Here is a 17,186-nt window from a genome sequence, read left to right on the forward strand (position 1 = left end):
ATGTATATCCTAAAGTACAATAGAAAGCAGGAGAAATGACAGGTTCTAATCCTTCTCCTTTTCACTCTTTTTCTTTTACAAAGATTATTTGCCTCTTTGAAATATCAAACAAAAGCAAAGAAAAAGCCAAGCCTGGTCTCAGTCAGTTGATATTTCCAAATCAAGGAGATGCTACAGTTCATTTTCAAACATTCCATATTGTTAACTAAGAGTATAAGACATTAAAAATGATTCCATTTTATTAAAGGGAAAACCTGATCTCCTTGGGCATTGGTAATAGGGATGTACAATTTGATTTACATGCTAATCGATTCATGACTAATCGGAGACAATTCGCAGGTCCATCTGCGTATAATCTATTTTTTATCCTTTTAATTTGCAGTGCTGGCAGCAACTGCTTTTAAACAGCAGCCCTGGTGGCTTGAACTGGGTGCTGCTTGGCATTTATTTCCTTGCGTATTTTCTTTTCTGTCTCATTGCTTGGAGCCAGCCCCTTTAATAACTGGGGTGCTGTGGTTCTCCCCTGCCCACCTACTTTTATTTAAATTGTACCAGCAACCCCCAGGCTTTAACTGGGTGCTGCTTGAAATTTTATTTTTTCTCATTGCTTGTAGCCATCTCCCAGTGGCTTTAATAACTGGGGTGCTGTGCTTATTAAATATATTATTATTTATTAACTTTGCAGCCCTCCTGCCACCTTACCTGTTGCTGGCTGTGCCTGGTGCATCAATTTTGGGGTTTTGTAGGCTGGTGTGGTGCACAGCCTACCAGGCTCCCTCGGTTTACCTTATTTCAGGGTTTTTTTTGGTTTTGATTGGTTGGGTGGGTGCCTGCTCGACTGGTGGCCACCTGCCCTCCTGCCAGCTGTTGGGTTCTGGTGTCTGCTCAGCTCAAGAGTACCTCTGAGACCAATGCTTGGCAGACTCCAGCTGAAGACATTGGAAGGAGAGAGACCTTCTAATCCACACCTTGGTCAGGTTATAAGAATGTAGTGTTCTTTAAAAAGGGCCTAATTTGGGGAAGGGATGGATTAGGTGGCAAGACTGTAGGGCAGGGGAGGTGGGATAGAAAGAGGCCACATAATCCCCTGCCCATACTTTCACTTCACTTAGACGTGCCCCATTGTTGCTTGGTCCCCTCCTAGCTTGCTTCTTTATTTGTGGAGATTTAATTTTTCTAGCTTCTGTGTGTGTACCACAGTGCTATAGACAGCTCTGTGTGGCACACAGCCCATAAACAGACCACCCTGACCCCACACCCCCTTAAAGGCTCCTTTTCTCTCTCTCCCCCCTCCCTCCACAACTGCTAGGGCTTAAATTTTTTTTTAAAACCCAAGATGTCTGGGAGGGTGTGAAGCAGAACTAGGAGCAGAGTGGCAAACAGGGTGATGTGCTGGTTGTGGTGGGTGATGGTGAGAGGGACCTACTCCCCAAATCATCCCTGCAGATAGGGAGAAAGTCCTCCCTTCCCAGGGAGGTGGCAGCAGAGGTGGTGTTGATGGCTGCTAACTCAGCTCTCTTCATCTTCCCCAATCCCCATTGGCTGTGTCTACTCCCCACCCCCATCTGAGATCGAGAAGCAAAAGGGAGTCATTCTGGTTATTCCTGGAGCTTCTCAGCCCCAGGCAGTGGACGCCAGAACGATCCGGAAGCCCCAGTACCACCACCACCCAAATGGTCCCTGACCGAGAGCAGCATGGTGTGGAACCACTTTCAACTCAGCGCTGGTGAGCCACACCATGCTGTCTGCACTCACTGCAGGACATGGGTCAGCAGGGGCAAAGACCTCAAGCATCTTAGGGTGACAGGGATGCATCTTGGGATGTAGCACCTGAGATGGCATCACTCGGGGGACCCTGCTCCTGTGATAGCAATAGGCCTGGTGTGTCCTCGGGTAGTGGCAAGGCACCTGCTTCCGCTCCCAAGCAGGGGAATTTGCCTGCGCAGTGGGTGCAGTCAGTCAGTGGGGAAGCGGTTTGGTCACCCAGATCTTTATCTCATCACTCGGGGCATTGTGGAGATGATCGCTTTGGACAACCGGCTATTCCAAGTGGTGGAGAACGCCGGTTTCTGCTGGCTGCTCTGATTGCTTGCCCCCAACTACAACATCCCTTCATGCACCATCTTTAGCAGGCAGGTAGTGCCCTCCCTGTATTGGGCACACAAGGAGGTCGTGTTGGGGCTGCTGCACACAGGAGTGCCTGACACCAGCATGTTCTTCACTGTGGGTCTGTGGAGCAGTCTCAGACGGAGGCATGTTGCTTTCCTGTCCCACACGGTGCAGTGGCAGGAGAACAAGGGGTCATCTGCTGCTGTGGCGTGGCCAGCCCCTCCTGTGCAGTGAAGCACAGGTGGGCTGTGCTGCATGTGGAGGTGCTGGACACAGAGCACATGGCCAGTGAGCTGTTGATGACCATGAATTGCCAGGTGGAGGAATGGCTAACCGAGGGTTCATGGTTACTGACTATACTGCCAATATAACTGAGCAGAGTCTGTTTGTGTCCATCTGTTGTGTGGTACACACGCTGAACCTGGTCCTGCAGGATGCACTTGGCCCTTCTGGGGCTGTGGCCATTTGTAACATCCCCACTGCAGATGCTGTGCACCATCCTGCTGCGGCCACAGCTGCTCTTGTGGAGAAATACTGCAAGATAGCTGTGGAGCGAAAAGGGTAGGGCTATGCTCAGCCAGTGGCAGCTTGAGCTGGGCCTACCTGAACACCTGATCCTTTAAGATGTTCAGACCCAGTAGAACTCCACATTTCTCTTGCTCCAGTGCCTGCAGATGCAAGAGCTGGCCATCCACGCCCAGGCAAGGAGGTGTGGCTTGGAAATGTGCAACCTGTCCAACTTGGAATGGGCACTCCTGCCATTCTTTGTTGCCACAAACAGCTTATATGCCAAGACAGCAACACTGAGCTCGGCTTTGCCCACCACTCTTCTCCTTGAGAAGATGATAGGTGAGCTCCAGTCCAGACTGACCACTGAGGAAGCAATTGCTATGGCAGGGGAAAATGGTCGGCTGAGGTCGGAATGGTGGAGCAGCTCAGGTCACCCTTGGATAAATTGGTAGAACATGTTTTGTCCTGCCTCTGTGACCCATGGATAAAGGGGAAAACAGTCACCCCTGACCAGCTGCACAGGTGAAAGGACCTCCTGGTTGCAGAGATTAGGCAAACTGAGGATAGGAGGCTGGGGCACAACCAGAAGCAGGGTGCTGGAGCTCTTACTAGTGCACAATCCATGCCTAGCAGCAGTACTATCACTGCCACTTCCTAGTCCAGCAGCATAGTGTCCCTGGCAGGGCCAAGTGACACCATGCCGGCCTCCATGTTGCTACTGCAGCAAAAGCACTGTGGCTGGTAGTGGATTCTGGGTCACTGAGACTTTTTTGGCCATCTTTGGACTGTGTGTGTGGCAAAATGTGTTTTGTCCTGTGTTGGGAGAGATTGTGTGTGCTTCTGTTCTTCAGTGTTGTTTTTCAACGCATGGTTGCAAAATGTGTGCACTCTGCTTGTTTTGCCCATAGAGAACAATGGAGAACTCAACTCATCCCATTGTTCCTCATGAGTAGGTCCTAGTGACACCAAAATGGGGTGGGTAGTATGGTGTGATGGGTGCTACCTACCGCCCAACCAACAACAAAAAATGGGCAAGCAGGAGATTTAATTTTTTTAAAAAAACCATACCCCCCCCTGCCCAAGATCCTATGGGTTCTTTTGGGAAAGTTTTTTAACAAATTAAAAATCACCCTCTTGCCTGTCCCAATCCACTTTGGTGGCCTGATGACTTACCCATGATGAACAATGGGGTGATTTGAGTTCCTCATTTTTTCCTATGGGCAAATCCTGAATTTTTTTTGGAATTTTCAATTCAAATAATCGATTCGATGTCAAAATGGGTTGGGTAGTATGGTGTGATGGGTGCTACCTACCACCCAACCAACAACAAAAAATGGGCAAGCAGGAGATTTAATTTTTTAAAAAAACCATACCCCGCGCCCCCCCCCCAGATCCTATGGGTTCTTTTGGGAAAGCTTTTTAACAAATTAAAAATCACCCTCTTGCCTGTCCCAATCCACTTTGGTGTCCCGAGGACTTACCCATGGTGAACAATGGGGTGATTTGAGTTCCTCATTTTTTCCTATGGCCAAATCCTGATTTATTTATTTTTTGAATTTTCAATTCAAATAATCGATTCAATGTCAAATTGAAACACAAAAAATGATTCGTGCACACCTCTAATTAGTAAGCTTATAAAATATTGGCACTATGGAGAAAAGTCTTTCCAAAAGATCTCAGTACAACAAGGATCTTCTTCCAGTTGAGTTTTCCTTGCTTAAACCACCACTAGTCCAAACAACAATACCAAATTAACTGAATTTACATCCCTCTTCCAAAAGAAAAATCAGCAAAAACAAGTCAACAGTAAAATTGTTTTAGAAGTTGAGACTCAAGAGGTTTGTCTCTGTGTGCGTGTGTCAAAGTGCCCATCAGAAATGATGGGCAAGAAACAGTTTTCAATGGGTCTATTCTGGAGTAAGGGTCTTGAGGGGAAGTCCCTTCCCAATCCGGCTCCTAGCCTAGCTCTACCCCACGTCTCTTCTTTGCTGTGCACTCATTGTGTAGCTTTCTCTGTATTCACTACAGTAATAATTAATGTGAGGGCTATGTGCTGAGGTGTTGATTAAAGACGCATAAACAGTACAGCAATATTAGATTATTTAATTTGGTAGGGTTTTTTGGTTTGTGTTTAATTTTTAAATTATTTCTTCACAACAGGGACTGTGTAGTGTTCTATTAACAGTGAAATCAGATGCTGATGACAGGGGTTTTTTTGTTAATTTTTTTCTCTTGTGGGCAGCTCTATGCAACTGTAGTTTGGAACTTCGTGATCCAGTTTCTTAGACAGCCAGCAGATGTCGCTAGTCAACATGAGCATTGTGAAAACAAAAGGAAGTGGGAACCTGAAACACAGAGCAATAGAAGCTTGCTGCCTGCTCGCCCTTCTAGAGGTCTTGCCTTTCATTGAAAACAATGGCACTTATTTTAAAGGAAACTAAAATTAATTGCTGCTGAAGTGGTGATTTTCTATAAGGTGATGGAGTGTACATGACATCTAAATTTTATAAATTTTAAATGTCCTAGAATGTAAAGTATGGGTTTTGGGGTGTGAGCATCCCACGCACTCCACTCACTTGGAAATGATATAAGTTAGGTTACTACTTACTGGTCCAATGCAATGCTGCACAAAATCCAGACCCTTAAAAGAACTGACACACAACCTGAGATTACTCAGCATTTGTAATGTAGGTGTTTTAATGGAAAAGTATTGGCAATAATCCCAACACTTGATATGGTGGTAAAGAAAACTCAAATTGATGAATTATACTGGAACAGTACTTACATTTAATTACAAGTGAGCTGGATATGTTTATAAGGAGAAAATTTACATTAAAACTGTTTCATATGAAATAATCACCACCACCAACTCTGACTTTAAGGATTCACGTAACAGCATCATCTGCAGTCCATCTATTTATCAGAACATGCTATTTAAAACACATGACCAATAGCGGCCAGTGAGCTCCATGCACGCACAGAGGCCAACTGAGCAGCGGGGTGCGGGTGGGGTCAGGGCAGCCTCCTTGCGGCATGTGGGGGGTGGGCAACACAGCTCCATACAGCATACCAGGAACTGGTGGCGGGTAAGTTCACCCCCGGTTAAAGCTGTATTCCCCCGCCCCCCCGGAGCAGCGATCACTGGCTGCTACTGCATATGATTGAAACTAAAATGAGGAGCCAAGTGAACACTGAATAGAAGCAGAAAAGAGACAAAGTTCACGGGAAGCTGGTATTGGCCGTTCTTAAATGTAAGTACTACGCCAAGTGCTTGATTAGCTCCTTTTTGTCATTTTAAAATGTTGTTAAAGCCCTTGATTCCTAACGGAGACATTCATGGTTTATTCTATCCATTCAAGATTTAGGCAGCGTGCTATAAAGGCATACATGTCAGATGCTTCCTCTATCACTTTGGCTGTTGGTTTCCCAGCACCATGGCCAGCCTTGGTGTCAACGTGGATGAGCAGCGGATTGGTTTGTTTGGGGCTCCGACCTACAGCATATTGCAGTGTAGCAATGAACTTTAAGGAATGAAGAGGCACCACCCGGTCATCGTGATCAGCTGTGAGAAGTAAGGTGGCAGGATACTGAACTCCGTCTCCTTCTGGTAATTTGATATTATGAAGTGGAGAATACCTGCAAGAGGGAGGGGGCACACATTGGTTTGATTTTTGGAAGGCAGAAAACTGCGCATGAGACAACTGGCAGGATAAAGATGGATAAGATAAAGATAACTAAGGGCGAAGGCTCACCTGTAGTTTCTCAGGGGGAAGGTGGGGGGTGGAATTAGAAATTCCAAATAGATTAGTCAATTTATTTAAGATTTATATCCCATCTTTCCTTAAAATAAAATCAATGCGACTCATAATCAATTTAAAACTATAAAATTAAATAAGAGATGAGAATACAATCCATCACTGCCATAAACAATCCATGGGGATGTAGAACAACTCCTCATAAGGGGTCATCCGGAGGCAATGTGGGGTGAAAAATGTTCTGGGGAAAAATCCACAACTAAATTTTATGTGGAAAATTTTTCCAACCTACAGTATTAGCTAGTGAGCACCACTCCGGGTCGGCAGCAGGGGGTGGAGGGTGTCCAGTGAGGGCAAACTTACTCGCAAGTAATAACCGGTATCCTAAATAAATAAATAAATTTGCATAGTAATTTTTTCTGAGAAATTCCTGAGAAAAGCTTCTTATGCAAAAAAGGACACAATTTGCATGGGAAATTTTTCCAGAATATACACATCACTGGTCAGAGGGAAGGAAAGCTAATTGAAATAACCAGGTCTTTGAGAGCTGCCAACATCTTAGAAGGGAACGTGCCGGCCATATTTTGGATGGGAGAGTTCTAAAGGCAGTGGGGCCACTGTAGAGAAGACACTCTCCTGTGTGGCTACCAAAAGCACCTTAGGAGGTGGCACAAGCAGCTGTCCTCTCTTCCAGCTCTTATGGGGTGGGCAGATTCTTGTGGGAATAAGGAGGTTCCTAAGATACCTTGGTCAACAACCATTTAGGGCTTTAAAGGTCAAACATCAGCACCCTGAACTGAAGTATTGTGTGCTTATGTTCAGCCAAGAAAAAAACAGAAGCGTCCACGTCTAAATGCATGATTAACAATTTAGTAGGCAAGTAAAAAATGGGTAAACAAGAAATTTTCCACTTACTTGTACAGCCAATCAAACTGTTCTTTATAATCAGAGCAGCCAAAGTCTGTTGTCCAGGCATGGCCAATAGTATATTTGTGGAACTTTAGCATGTCCATCACTCCTACTTGAGCAATAACACAGCCAAATAGATCTGGGCGCTGATTAGCACAAGCAGCTTGAAAAGACAAGGGGCAGAGGGGAATAGATAAGCCCAGGTTGCATTAATATGCATGTTTACAGCAGCTATTAGTATTAAGTAATCAGTCAAAAAAGGAAGAAGAGTTTGTAGTGTTTACAAAATATTAAGGCACAGCTGCACAGGAATCTCTCTGTTTGTTTCTTTAGCACCAAATCAGAAGTCCCTGGAAAAAAGGAAGATGCTATACAGGGACACCAGCAACAACACTGTGGGGAACCCTAAATTACGAAGGGGCTTAATGAGACATGACAATATCCAACCTGTGTTTCACAGCACAGCTATACAGGTACAAAGCAAAGGGGTTTCATAGAGAGAAGGGCAGATAGTGTTAGGCCGGTGGGGAGAGTTCTTTCTCTTCCCCAGCTGCAACGAAAGTGCACAGGTAAGGAGAGCACTACTGATTAATACTGTCTGGACACATGGAGTTCTAAATACAGTAGTTTATTTAGGAAATCCACCAGGGAGATAGATCAGGCCTGCATGCCTTGCTGCTAGCTACATACAGGAAGAGGGGGAGGGAGGAGAAGGAAATCTCTCTCTCTCTCTCTCTCTCTCTCTCTCCAGGTGAGCGAATAGAACCTGAGACTATCAGTCCAACAAAGGGGAAGTATAGTAGAAAAAACATAGTCAGAGAGGGGATTCCCTGCTCACTATCTGTACCCCTAGTGGTCAATAGGGTTGCTAGTGCTAAAAGTCGGTGCCATCAGCAGCTGCATCTCCAACAGACAGGAGGAGGGTGCAAAATGTTTATATCCATTCCCCCCCTGCCACTGCAATTCTTTCCCCTTGCTGCTTTTCTTCCAGTCTCGCTTTAATTCTGAAAGCACACACCAGCGGAAGAAAAATGGCTAGGGGGAGGTAGTTTCTGGGCAGAACGGCGTGGGCAGGGAAACAGTCCAGCATTCCCCTCCCACCCATCACTGTTACATATTAAATCTCTCGCTGGTTTTACACCTGTTCAGGAAAACACACTTTATAACACACAGGCTGTGCTGTCAGCACAACTTTAGCTCCTTATATAGAGTCAGTACATTGCTCCATCTAGCCCAGTTCTAATGGCTCTCCAAGCTTTTCAGGCAGGTATCTTTCCCATCCCTACATACCACGCATCCATCCCAATACTTTTGTATGCCAGTTTAGCCACTGAGCTGTGGACTGCTGCCTGATACACTCAACTTTCAGGAAACTGATGCACTGAACAAGAAACAGATGATCCCAAACCATTGTTTTCACTATAGAGACAGACAACTGTTCACAGTGCATATGACATGAGACAGAACAGGAAATGTTTGCAAAGTAATGGACTACAAAGGCTTCATTTGAAGTCCACTAAAATAAGTGGACAAATTCCCATTGGCTTAACGTTTCACATCGGAAGAAACTGAGCGATGGGATGCAAAAGTGAAAGCACCATTTGACAATGTAGGGCTCGACAGCAGACAGAAGCTGTGGACGTGTGCGGCCCCAGGCTGGGGGCTTGCAAAGCGGCAGGTTCTCCAATCATTCTCTGCAATGCCGAGGAAGGGCCTCTGGCTTGAGCGAAACATCTTGATTCACTGTCGGGTGGTGCCAGCTGAGCAGCAGCTCTCCTCACAGAGTGGCAATATGGAGACCGTATGCTCTGCTCAGTTATGACAGGGAACCTCTCAGCAATCTGTTCCCTAAACACCCGGGAGAAGCAGGATTACAGCAGAGGTATTTAAGACCAGCTTTGGATGTCAGAACACCATGTTAATTAAAAGCTGAATCCCAATGTCTCCAAGAGCACTGTAAAAACTCTAGGCAAAGCAGGTAACCAGAACTATAAAGAAAGCCATTCCTTTTATTATAAAACAGAAGCCGGTTAATTACACAGGGGGAAAAATGCAGGCAACTTATTAAAAATTGGCATTCTATATTTCCTTAAAGTTCATTGTTTGAACGTCTGTATTTATTGCTTTCTATCTGCAGATAAATTGCTCCACTGGGTTTTTAAGAAGGTCACTTGAAATTAAGCATGGTTTTGCTTTTCAGTTGCATGTTACTTGAAGAATTCTGATACAGAATGCATTTTTAGCTTAAGGATGAGCTGCAGTTATAATTACAGAGTGTGGTGTTAATGTCTGATAAACATAATCAAAGTCACATTGCCATTCTCTCTGTGTGCTTTATTTGGGGATGCCATTAAGGTTGGCATTGTTTGATAGGACCCTTTGTGCTTTTGGATGGAGAGAAGAGGAGAGAAATGAGAATTCATGCATGCCTATGGACTGCAATTCTCTGCTTTCTCTCTCATATCAGGACACATGTAGCATTTTTAGAGCAGCAGGGCCACTCTGGAAGTGTTCTGACACTGCTGAGTTCAAATATGTACTCAGTCCTGAGTTCAAGCATACCCTCATACTTTTTCACAGTTGAATACAGGAGAAAAAATTAGTTCTTCCAAGTTTCAATTAGACACCAAGAGAACATGCGGCTGATTGGCTGACACTGCCCACCCCCCAATGATGTCATCAAGAACATCCTATCTGAACCATCCTTGAAATAACTTTGGGTAGCTTTTTTCTTTAAGTTTCACATTAGAGATGAAGTAGTTTGCATGAGTTCATTAAGAATTCAATGGAATTTTACAACAGGCATATCACACTGCACATAAACCTGCTGCCTAAATTCCCAGATGCCTGGAAATTTAATACTGGCACCAAAAGACTTATCATATACTTATTCTACCCATGAACGGCATAAAGGGTAAAATAATTGGAATTTGGTTTCCGCCACTGCCAATGTAAACTCCCATTATTGGCACATGCAAGCAGTTGCTTTTCATAAAAAGTGCCCTATGACAGAGCTCAATAATGCTTATACTATCTGGCAGCAGCTCTTGAGGGTCTCTGATAGGGGTCCTTCCCAGGCCTAACTGGAGATGTCATGGATTGAACTTGGGATCCTCTGCATGTAAAGCATAAGCTTTACCACAGAGCCATTGCCGCAAGGCTACAGGGACTTCCATGTATAAGGTATGATGACTCCTTCACTCACAGAGTATCTTCTTCTTTTTTCAATAACAGTGATTATTTCTTGATATGGAAAATGAATCAATCCTAATTAATTAATGCATCAGCCATGTAGATTCACTGTTAATCTTACAGCTGATTCACATAATACTTAATGTTATTTGTTCACAAGCAGATAGAAAGTTTCAGACTGGATTCAAACATTGTTTGCAGCTGCTGTGTTCAAGGGAATAGTTAGCCTATGCCCACCCAGTTAACGGATTACATTAGTTCATGTGCATTCATATTCTGGGCTAGCAGGACAGCTCTGGTGTACAAAAAGTGTGTTGTATGAATCAGTCCTTAATTTTGCATTGCTCCAGGTAAGTATGCACATCTTGCATTGTAATGCCAGTTAACATGCTTTAATTTGTTATTAAAGAATGACAGCTAATGGAGAATGATGGATTCCAAAGAGGTCTATGAACTTTATAGAGCTGGTCTAGTGAAGTTCCTAGGTGAAGGTGGGATGAGAACAGGCATTTTATCATCAGGATAGGAATCTGGATATCCAGGCAGAAAAGGCCCTGGCAAAATGGAAGCCAGCGTGGTGTAGTGGTTAGAGTGCTGGACTAGGACCGGGGAGACCTGAGTTCAGATTCCCATTCAGCCATGATACTAGCTGGGTGACTCTGGGCCAGTCACTTCTCTCTCAGCCTAACCTACTTCACAGGGTTGTTGTGAGGAGGAACTGAAGTATGTAGTATACCGCTCTGGGCTCCTTGGAGGAAGAGCGGGATATAAATGTAAAAATAAAATAAAAATAAATATTAGCACTTTGAAACAAAGCTGTTGAGTTTAAATGTAGTTTAACACTCCCATTTAGGTTCTACTTTCTAAATAAGGCCCCAAGTACTGTGCAATTGATTTAAACATTGTCAAATTAAAAGAAACAGGGCATACCTTTATATGCTGTGGTCACATTTTCAAGTTTTAATCTATAACCATGCATCCAGACTTCTAAAAAAAAACCCTTTGGAGCTGAACTCAGAACTCCAAAAACTATTTCAAAATTGGTTTCTGGCATACGTTTTATTCTAGGATATCACAGCATCTTTCCATTTTTGCTTTTTAATGGCTGCACTGTTTGTTAATTCTGCAAAATATCCCGGGATAAAATGCCTGAAGAATTGCTAGGATTTCCACTGTGTATGCAGCTAGTTCCATATGATGCTTCAGAAATGAAAAACAAGATGCTCCAGGTAGCAAGGAATAGCTGAAGAAAACCAATAATGCAAAAGCTCTGTGTTAATTTTTGGAATGTTTGGCTCGTTTCCCTACCTACTCTTTTATAATACATGGTGTCAATTACATAGCAAGTTTGAAGCCACAGGAAGATCAGACTCAGTCTGATCTGTCATAGCTAGTTTGAAGCCACAGGAAGTTTACACCTCAGTGTAGTATGCATGTATCTTGCAAATGTGGATATTTGGATACTGAGATTATGACTAATTTACCTGCCAAACCCTCAAGTTATTCTACAATAAATTCACCCAATTAAACCCTACATATCAGGAAACACACAGCCTTGTCTTACCCACTAAGAGGCCCCCATTTGAACCTCCGTTAATTGTCAGCTTCTTTGGAGAAGTATATCCTTCTTTGATAAGATACTCAGCTGAATGCTGAAAGTCATCAAAGCAGTTTTGCTTGTTTGCTAAGATGCCACCTAAAATGCAAACACACAATCACCAACAGTTAATTATTAAAAAACAAACCAAAAGTTTTTTGATATTGCTGATTCAGAACTGTTCCTTCTGTGCGCATGCACACCCAAGAGGAACTGCCTGCAATGAATTTTCAGATCCATGAGCATATTAATAATTTATGCAGCTGAGGAATACAAAAGACAATGAAGATGTCTTTCAACAGAGAATTCAGAAGATGGGTCTGCCAATAACTTCACTGCTTTCAGAAACCCTGAATAATACATACCTATGCTGAGGATGGTAGGGGAACAAAACAGGTAGTGTTTCTAATGAACAATTCTATCTAAAAGCTTCACATTGCAGACTAAATGGCCACGCACAGCTCTGATTGGGGTTTGTCTTAATGGAAATTTGACAGCATTAAGCTTGCACATATCATTTTAAGTTGATACTGCTTTTCAAACCTATCACAATTTTTTAAAAACTTGAAGTCAAATATGCAGCTAGTAAGTTTTGCTTGTAAATCCCCCTATTCTCACAGGTACCTCTGTTCCATAAGAGTTATTCTGATATGAGGGATGGTCAGTGTCACAGACAGAGTTCTGGCCATTAAAACAGGTTCTAGGGCTGAGTCTTGACTGGTAGGAAATTAACTTTGCTTGGAAACTGAGCTAGTATCTTGATAATGGTGGATGCATCTTATCATATTTTGTAGGCACGAACTACAAGCTTACATACAAAATTCATGTTTTAGACCTTATAGCTTCAGTCACACTCAAAATCCCTCTGAAATTTTACTGTTAAGATTGAATATACCATTAACTATTTCCTCATGTTTTACGTGAGTTAATTCCATACTATGTACAGTACAAAGTACGTCCCTCTCTTACATGGGGTTCCCAGTAGTTTGCCATCCATGGGGCAGACCAGGCCCATACCTGCTTAGCTTCAACAATGCTGTAGATGCTTCCAGACCATTTTCAGGGCTTAGTACAAAATATATTTTAAAACTAGCACGCATTGGCTGACTTCCTGACTAAATGACTCGATGGAAATCCTGCTGAAATTAAGTAGTCCTTTAAAGTAACCTGAATAGTACTACTGATAAATGTAGTCTGGATGTCAGCCACTGGCTCCAGTGTCTTTATGAAAGGCAAGGAGGAGCTGTATTACCTTGTATATACTGTTTTGCCACTTGGCATCAGACTTAGATTAAGCTCTAGAGCAGGCTTCCCCAAACTGCGGCCCTCCAGATGTTGCTGAACTACAACTCCCAGCATCCCTAGCCACAATTTATTGTGGCTGGGTATCCTGGGAGTTGTAGTTCAGCAACATCTGGAGGGCCACAGTTTGGTGAAGCCTGCTCTAGAGTACTGAAATGCCCTATGAGTAATGCACAGCAAATAGTTTTTAAGGCTGTCCAGCAAATTTACTACATTCTTTTAGTTATTTTATGGTGTTTTGTGTGTGTATCGTACAAAAGGATTTTGTATACAGGTTGAGAATCCCTAATCCGGACATCTGAAATCCAGAATGCTCCAAAATACGGAAACATTATTGCATTGAAAATTTTATCACAATTAGTTTTCATTACATTTACAGCTACCTGTAGTAATCGTAAATTCAATGCTTATTTGTTTTTATACTTTAACTAAAACCTTAAAAAATAAAATACAGTATACAGCAACCTTTCGTGTTTAGACTTGGATCCCATGCCCAAGATATCTCATTACAGTATACAAATATTCCAAAATCCAGAACACTTCTGGTCCCAAGCATTTCAGATAAGGGATACTCAACCTGTATAATGTTTTGTATCAATTTTCTTTTTTAAGCTTCCCATGGTCTTTAATAAACTTGATAACTCGCCATAGAAAAGTAAGAACTCTTAATTCCGCCTCTGCATTGCCACCAGACGAACCGGTGGCAACTGGAGGTCTGTCTCCAGTTGCCACCAGTTCGTCTGGTGGCAATGCAGAGGTGGGCCTTTTCTGTAGCTGCTCCTGGGCTGTGGAATGCACTCCCGGCAGAAATTTGTAATTTGAGATCATTTCTGTCCTTCAGGAGAGCCCTTAAAACCTACCTATTTGGCCTGGCCTTCCAGGGTTTTAAATGATTAACTGTTTTAAATTGTTTTAAATTGTTGCCCTGATTTTCAGGACTTTTAGCTGTTTTATTGGTTTTATTGTGTTTTAATAGTTTTTATCATGCTGTGAACTGCCCTGAGCCATTTTGGAAGGGCAGTATATAAATAAATAAATAAATAAATAAATAAATAAATAAATAAATAAATAAATCCTTAAAATTTAAATGTATTCATTTTTGATTCAGTGAACATTTATGATCTAGTCTAGTGAATTAAAGTTAGTTTAAACTATTGACTACAAGTGGTTCTATCATCTTTACAAGTGACATGCAACCAGTCAATAACCACAATTACTGGTCAGTAATATATAAAACATTTTTAAAAGCATGAACAGTGCTAAAGGAGGTTCTACTGCCTATGTATGACTTCTAGTTTAACTGGTTCTAAAAAATATACACTACTAGTAGGGGTGTGCAGAACCAGTTTGAATTGAGCTAGGTTCAATTCAGACCAGCCTTTAAAAAAAAAAGAAAAGCGGCTGGTCTGAGTTCAAATTGGACTGGTCCATGTCCAAAATGGACTAGTTTGAGAGCTATGCTTGTAAAGAGGAATTCGGTGAGGATTCCCCTTTTCAAGCAAAGGGGTGGGGGAATCCTTTTAAAATGTTTTAAAGGTGGCTTAGCCTTCGAACCACATAGCCCTTGAACCAGGTCAACTGAACTGGCTTGCGACTGGTGGTTTGGTTAAAATTCAAACTGAACTGCCAAACCCAGTTCTGTGAACACCCCTAACTACTAGACAAGAAGTCGAAAGGCATCTGGAAGAGGTGTCCAGCGACTCCTCTTGTGTGATTAGGCTGGATCGGTTCCAGTTTGTGACTCCTGAGAATGTCAACAAGCTGATTGGAATGATGCTGCCTACCACCTGTTCTCTTGACCCTTGTCCGACATGGCTTATATTATCTGGCAGGGAGGTTGTTGTAGAAGGCCTGGTAGAGATTATAAATGCGTCTCTGAGGGAAGGTAGGATGCCTCCTTGTCTTAAGGAGGCAATTATTAGACCGCTGCTGAAGAAGCCTACCCTGGATCCCTTGGACTTGAACAACTACAGGCCTGTCTCCAACCTTCCGTGGCTGGGCAAGGTAATTGAGAAGGTGGTGGCCTCCCAGCTCCAGACAGTCTTGGATGAAACTGTTTATCTTGACCCATTTCAAACTGGCTTTAGGGCTGGCTATGGGGTGGAGACTGCCTTGGTCAGCCTGATGGATGATCTCCAATTGGCAATTGACAGAGGAAGTGTGACTCTGTAGGTCCTTCTGGACCTCTCGGTGGCTTTCGATACTATCGACCATAGTATCCTTCTGGAGTGTCTGAGGGGGTTGGGAGCTGGAGGTACAGCTTTGCAGTGGTTCCACTCCTACCTCTCGGGCAGGTTCCAGATGGTGTCCCTTGGAGACTGCTGTTCTTCAAAATCTGAACTTTCCCAGGGCTCCATATTGTCTCCAATGTTGTTTAATATCTACATGAAACCGCTAGGAGAGATCATCAGGAGATTTGGTGCAGGGTGCTCTCAGTATGCTGATGACACCTAAATCTATTTCTCCACGTCAGTATCATCAGGAGAGGGCATAACCTCCCTAAGTGCCTGCCTGGAGTCGGTGATGGGCTGGATGAGGGATAACAAACTGAGACTGAATCCAGATAAGAGGTACTCATTGTGCGGTCTTGGAACTCAAGAGATGACTTTGATCTGCCTGTTCTGGATGGGGTCACACTTCCGCAGAAGGAACAGGTACGCAGTCTAGGGGTGCTTCTGGATCCAAGCCTCTCCCTGGTCTCCCAGTTTGAGGCAGTGGCCAGAAGTGCCTTCTATCAGCTTCGGCTGATACGCCAGCTGCGTCCATTTCTTGAGGTGAATGACTTCAAAACAGTGGTACATCTGCTGGTAACCTCCAGACTGGATTACTGTAATGTGCTCTATGTGGGACTGCACTTGTACATAGTCCAGAAACTACAGCTGGTCCAGAATGCGGCAGCCAGGCTGGTCTCTGGGTCATCTCGGGGAGACCATATAACTCCTGTATTGAAGGAGCTACACTGGCTGCCAATATGTTTCCAGGCAAAATACAAGGTGCTGGTTATAACCTATAAAGCCCTAAACAGTTTGGGCCCTGGCTATTTAAGGGAATGCCTTCTTCTGCACGAACCCTACCGCCCACTGAGATCTGCTGGAGAGGTCCGTCTGCAGCTGCCACTGGCTTGTCTGGTGGCCACTCAGGGACGGGCCTTCTCCGCTGCTGCCCCGAGGCTTTGGAATGCGCTCCCTAGTGAAATAAGAGCCTCCCATTCTCTGACAGCTTTTAAAAAGTCTTTAAAAACACATCTCTTCACCCAGGCTTTTAATTAATGTTGTTTTAATGGTTTTAATGCTGTTTTAAAATATTATTTTAAAATTTTTAAGTTGTTGTAATGTGTGTGTTCCCCCCCTCCCCATTTGTGTCTTAATGAATGTTTTACTTTGTTTTTATCCTGTTGTAAACCGCCCAGAGACGTAAGTTTTGGGCGGTATAAAAATGTTTTAATAAAATAAATAAATAAAAATAAAAATCTGGTGTATTGCTTGAAGTGCGTAATACTTCTGCAGTAAAGGACATCAGTGGACTCTTCCATGTAATCAGAGGCCACAGTGCCAAGCTCACTTAACTGAAATAACTGTTTATGAAAATGATAAACAACAGACTTCCACCTAATACCAAAAGATGGACTGGTGCAACAATTAACTCAGGAAACAAGGAAAACAAAGCTCATTCACATAAAGCTAAAACTGTATTAAAAACCCATTAAAGGTCTGTAGCTAATTTCCAGTTACTGCAGGACACTTTGTTTTGGGCAAGAATACTGCTAGCATGTGTGTTTTCATGCTAGCATGTGTGTTTTCTCTTTCTGAAGC

The 17,186-nt window shown here is 43.3% G+C and overlaps 1 protein-coding gene across 2 annotated transcripts in view; it reads right to left on the reverse strand.

The window, feature by feature from the left end:
* Nucleotides 1-5,288: 5,288 nt before the first annotated feature.
* The window catches only part of PREP (prolyl endopeptidase), a 116,447-nt gene continuing 104,549 nt past the window's right edge, over nt 5,289-17,186 (reverse strand). For both annotated transcript variants that reach the window (XM_053262331.1, XM_053261493.1), the window contains 3 exons: nt 12,040-12,171; nt 7,290-7,446; nt 5,289-6,255 (listed from right to left, as the gene is read on the reverse strand). In XM_053262331.1, coding sequence (XP_053118306.1) covers nt 5,961-6,255; nt 7,290-7,446; nt 12,040-12,171 — 584 coding nt within the window. In that variant the 3' untranslated portion in view covers nt 5,289-5,960. The remainder of the gene's footprint in view (nt 6,256-7,289; nt 7,447-12,039; nt 12,172-17,186) is intronic.

This window comes from Hemicordylus capensis, chromosome 1 (assembly GCF_027244095.1).
Source record: "Hemicordylus capensis ecotype Gifberg chromosome 1, rHemCap1.1.pri, whole genome shotgun sequence".
Lineage (NCBI taxonomy): Eukaryota > Metazoa > Chordata > Lepidosauria > Squamata > Cordylidae > Hemicordylus > Hemicordylus capensis.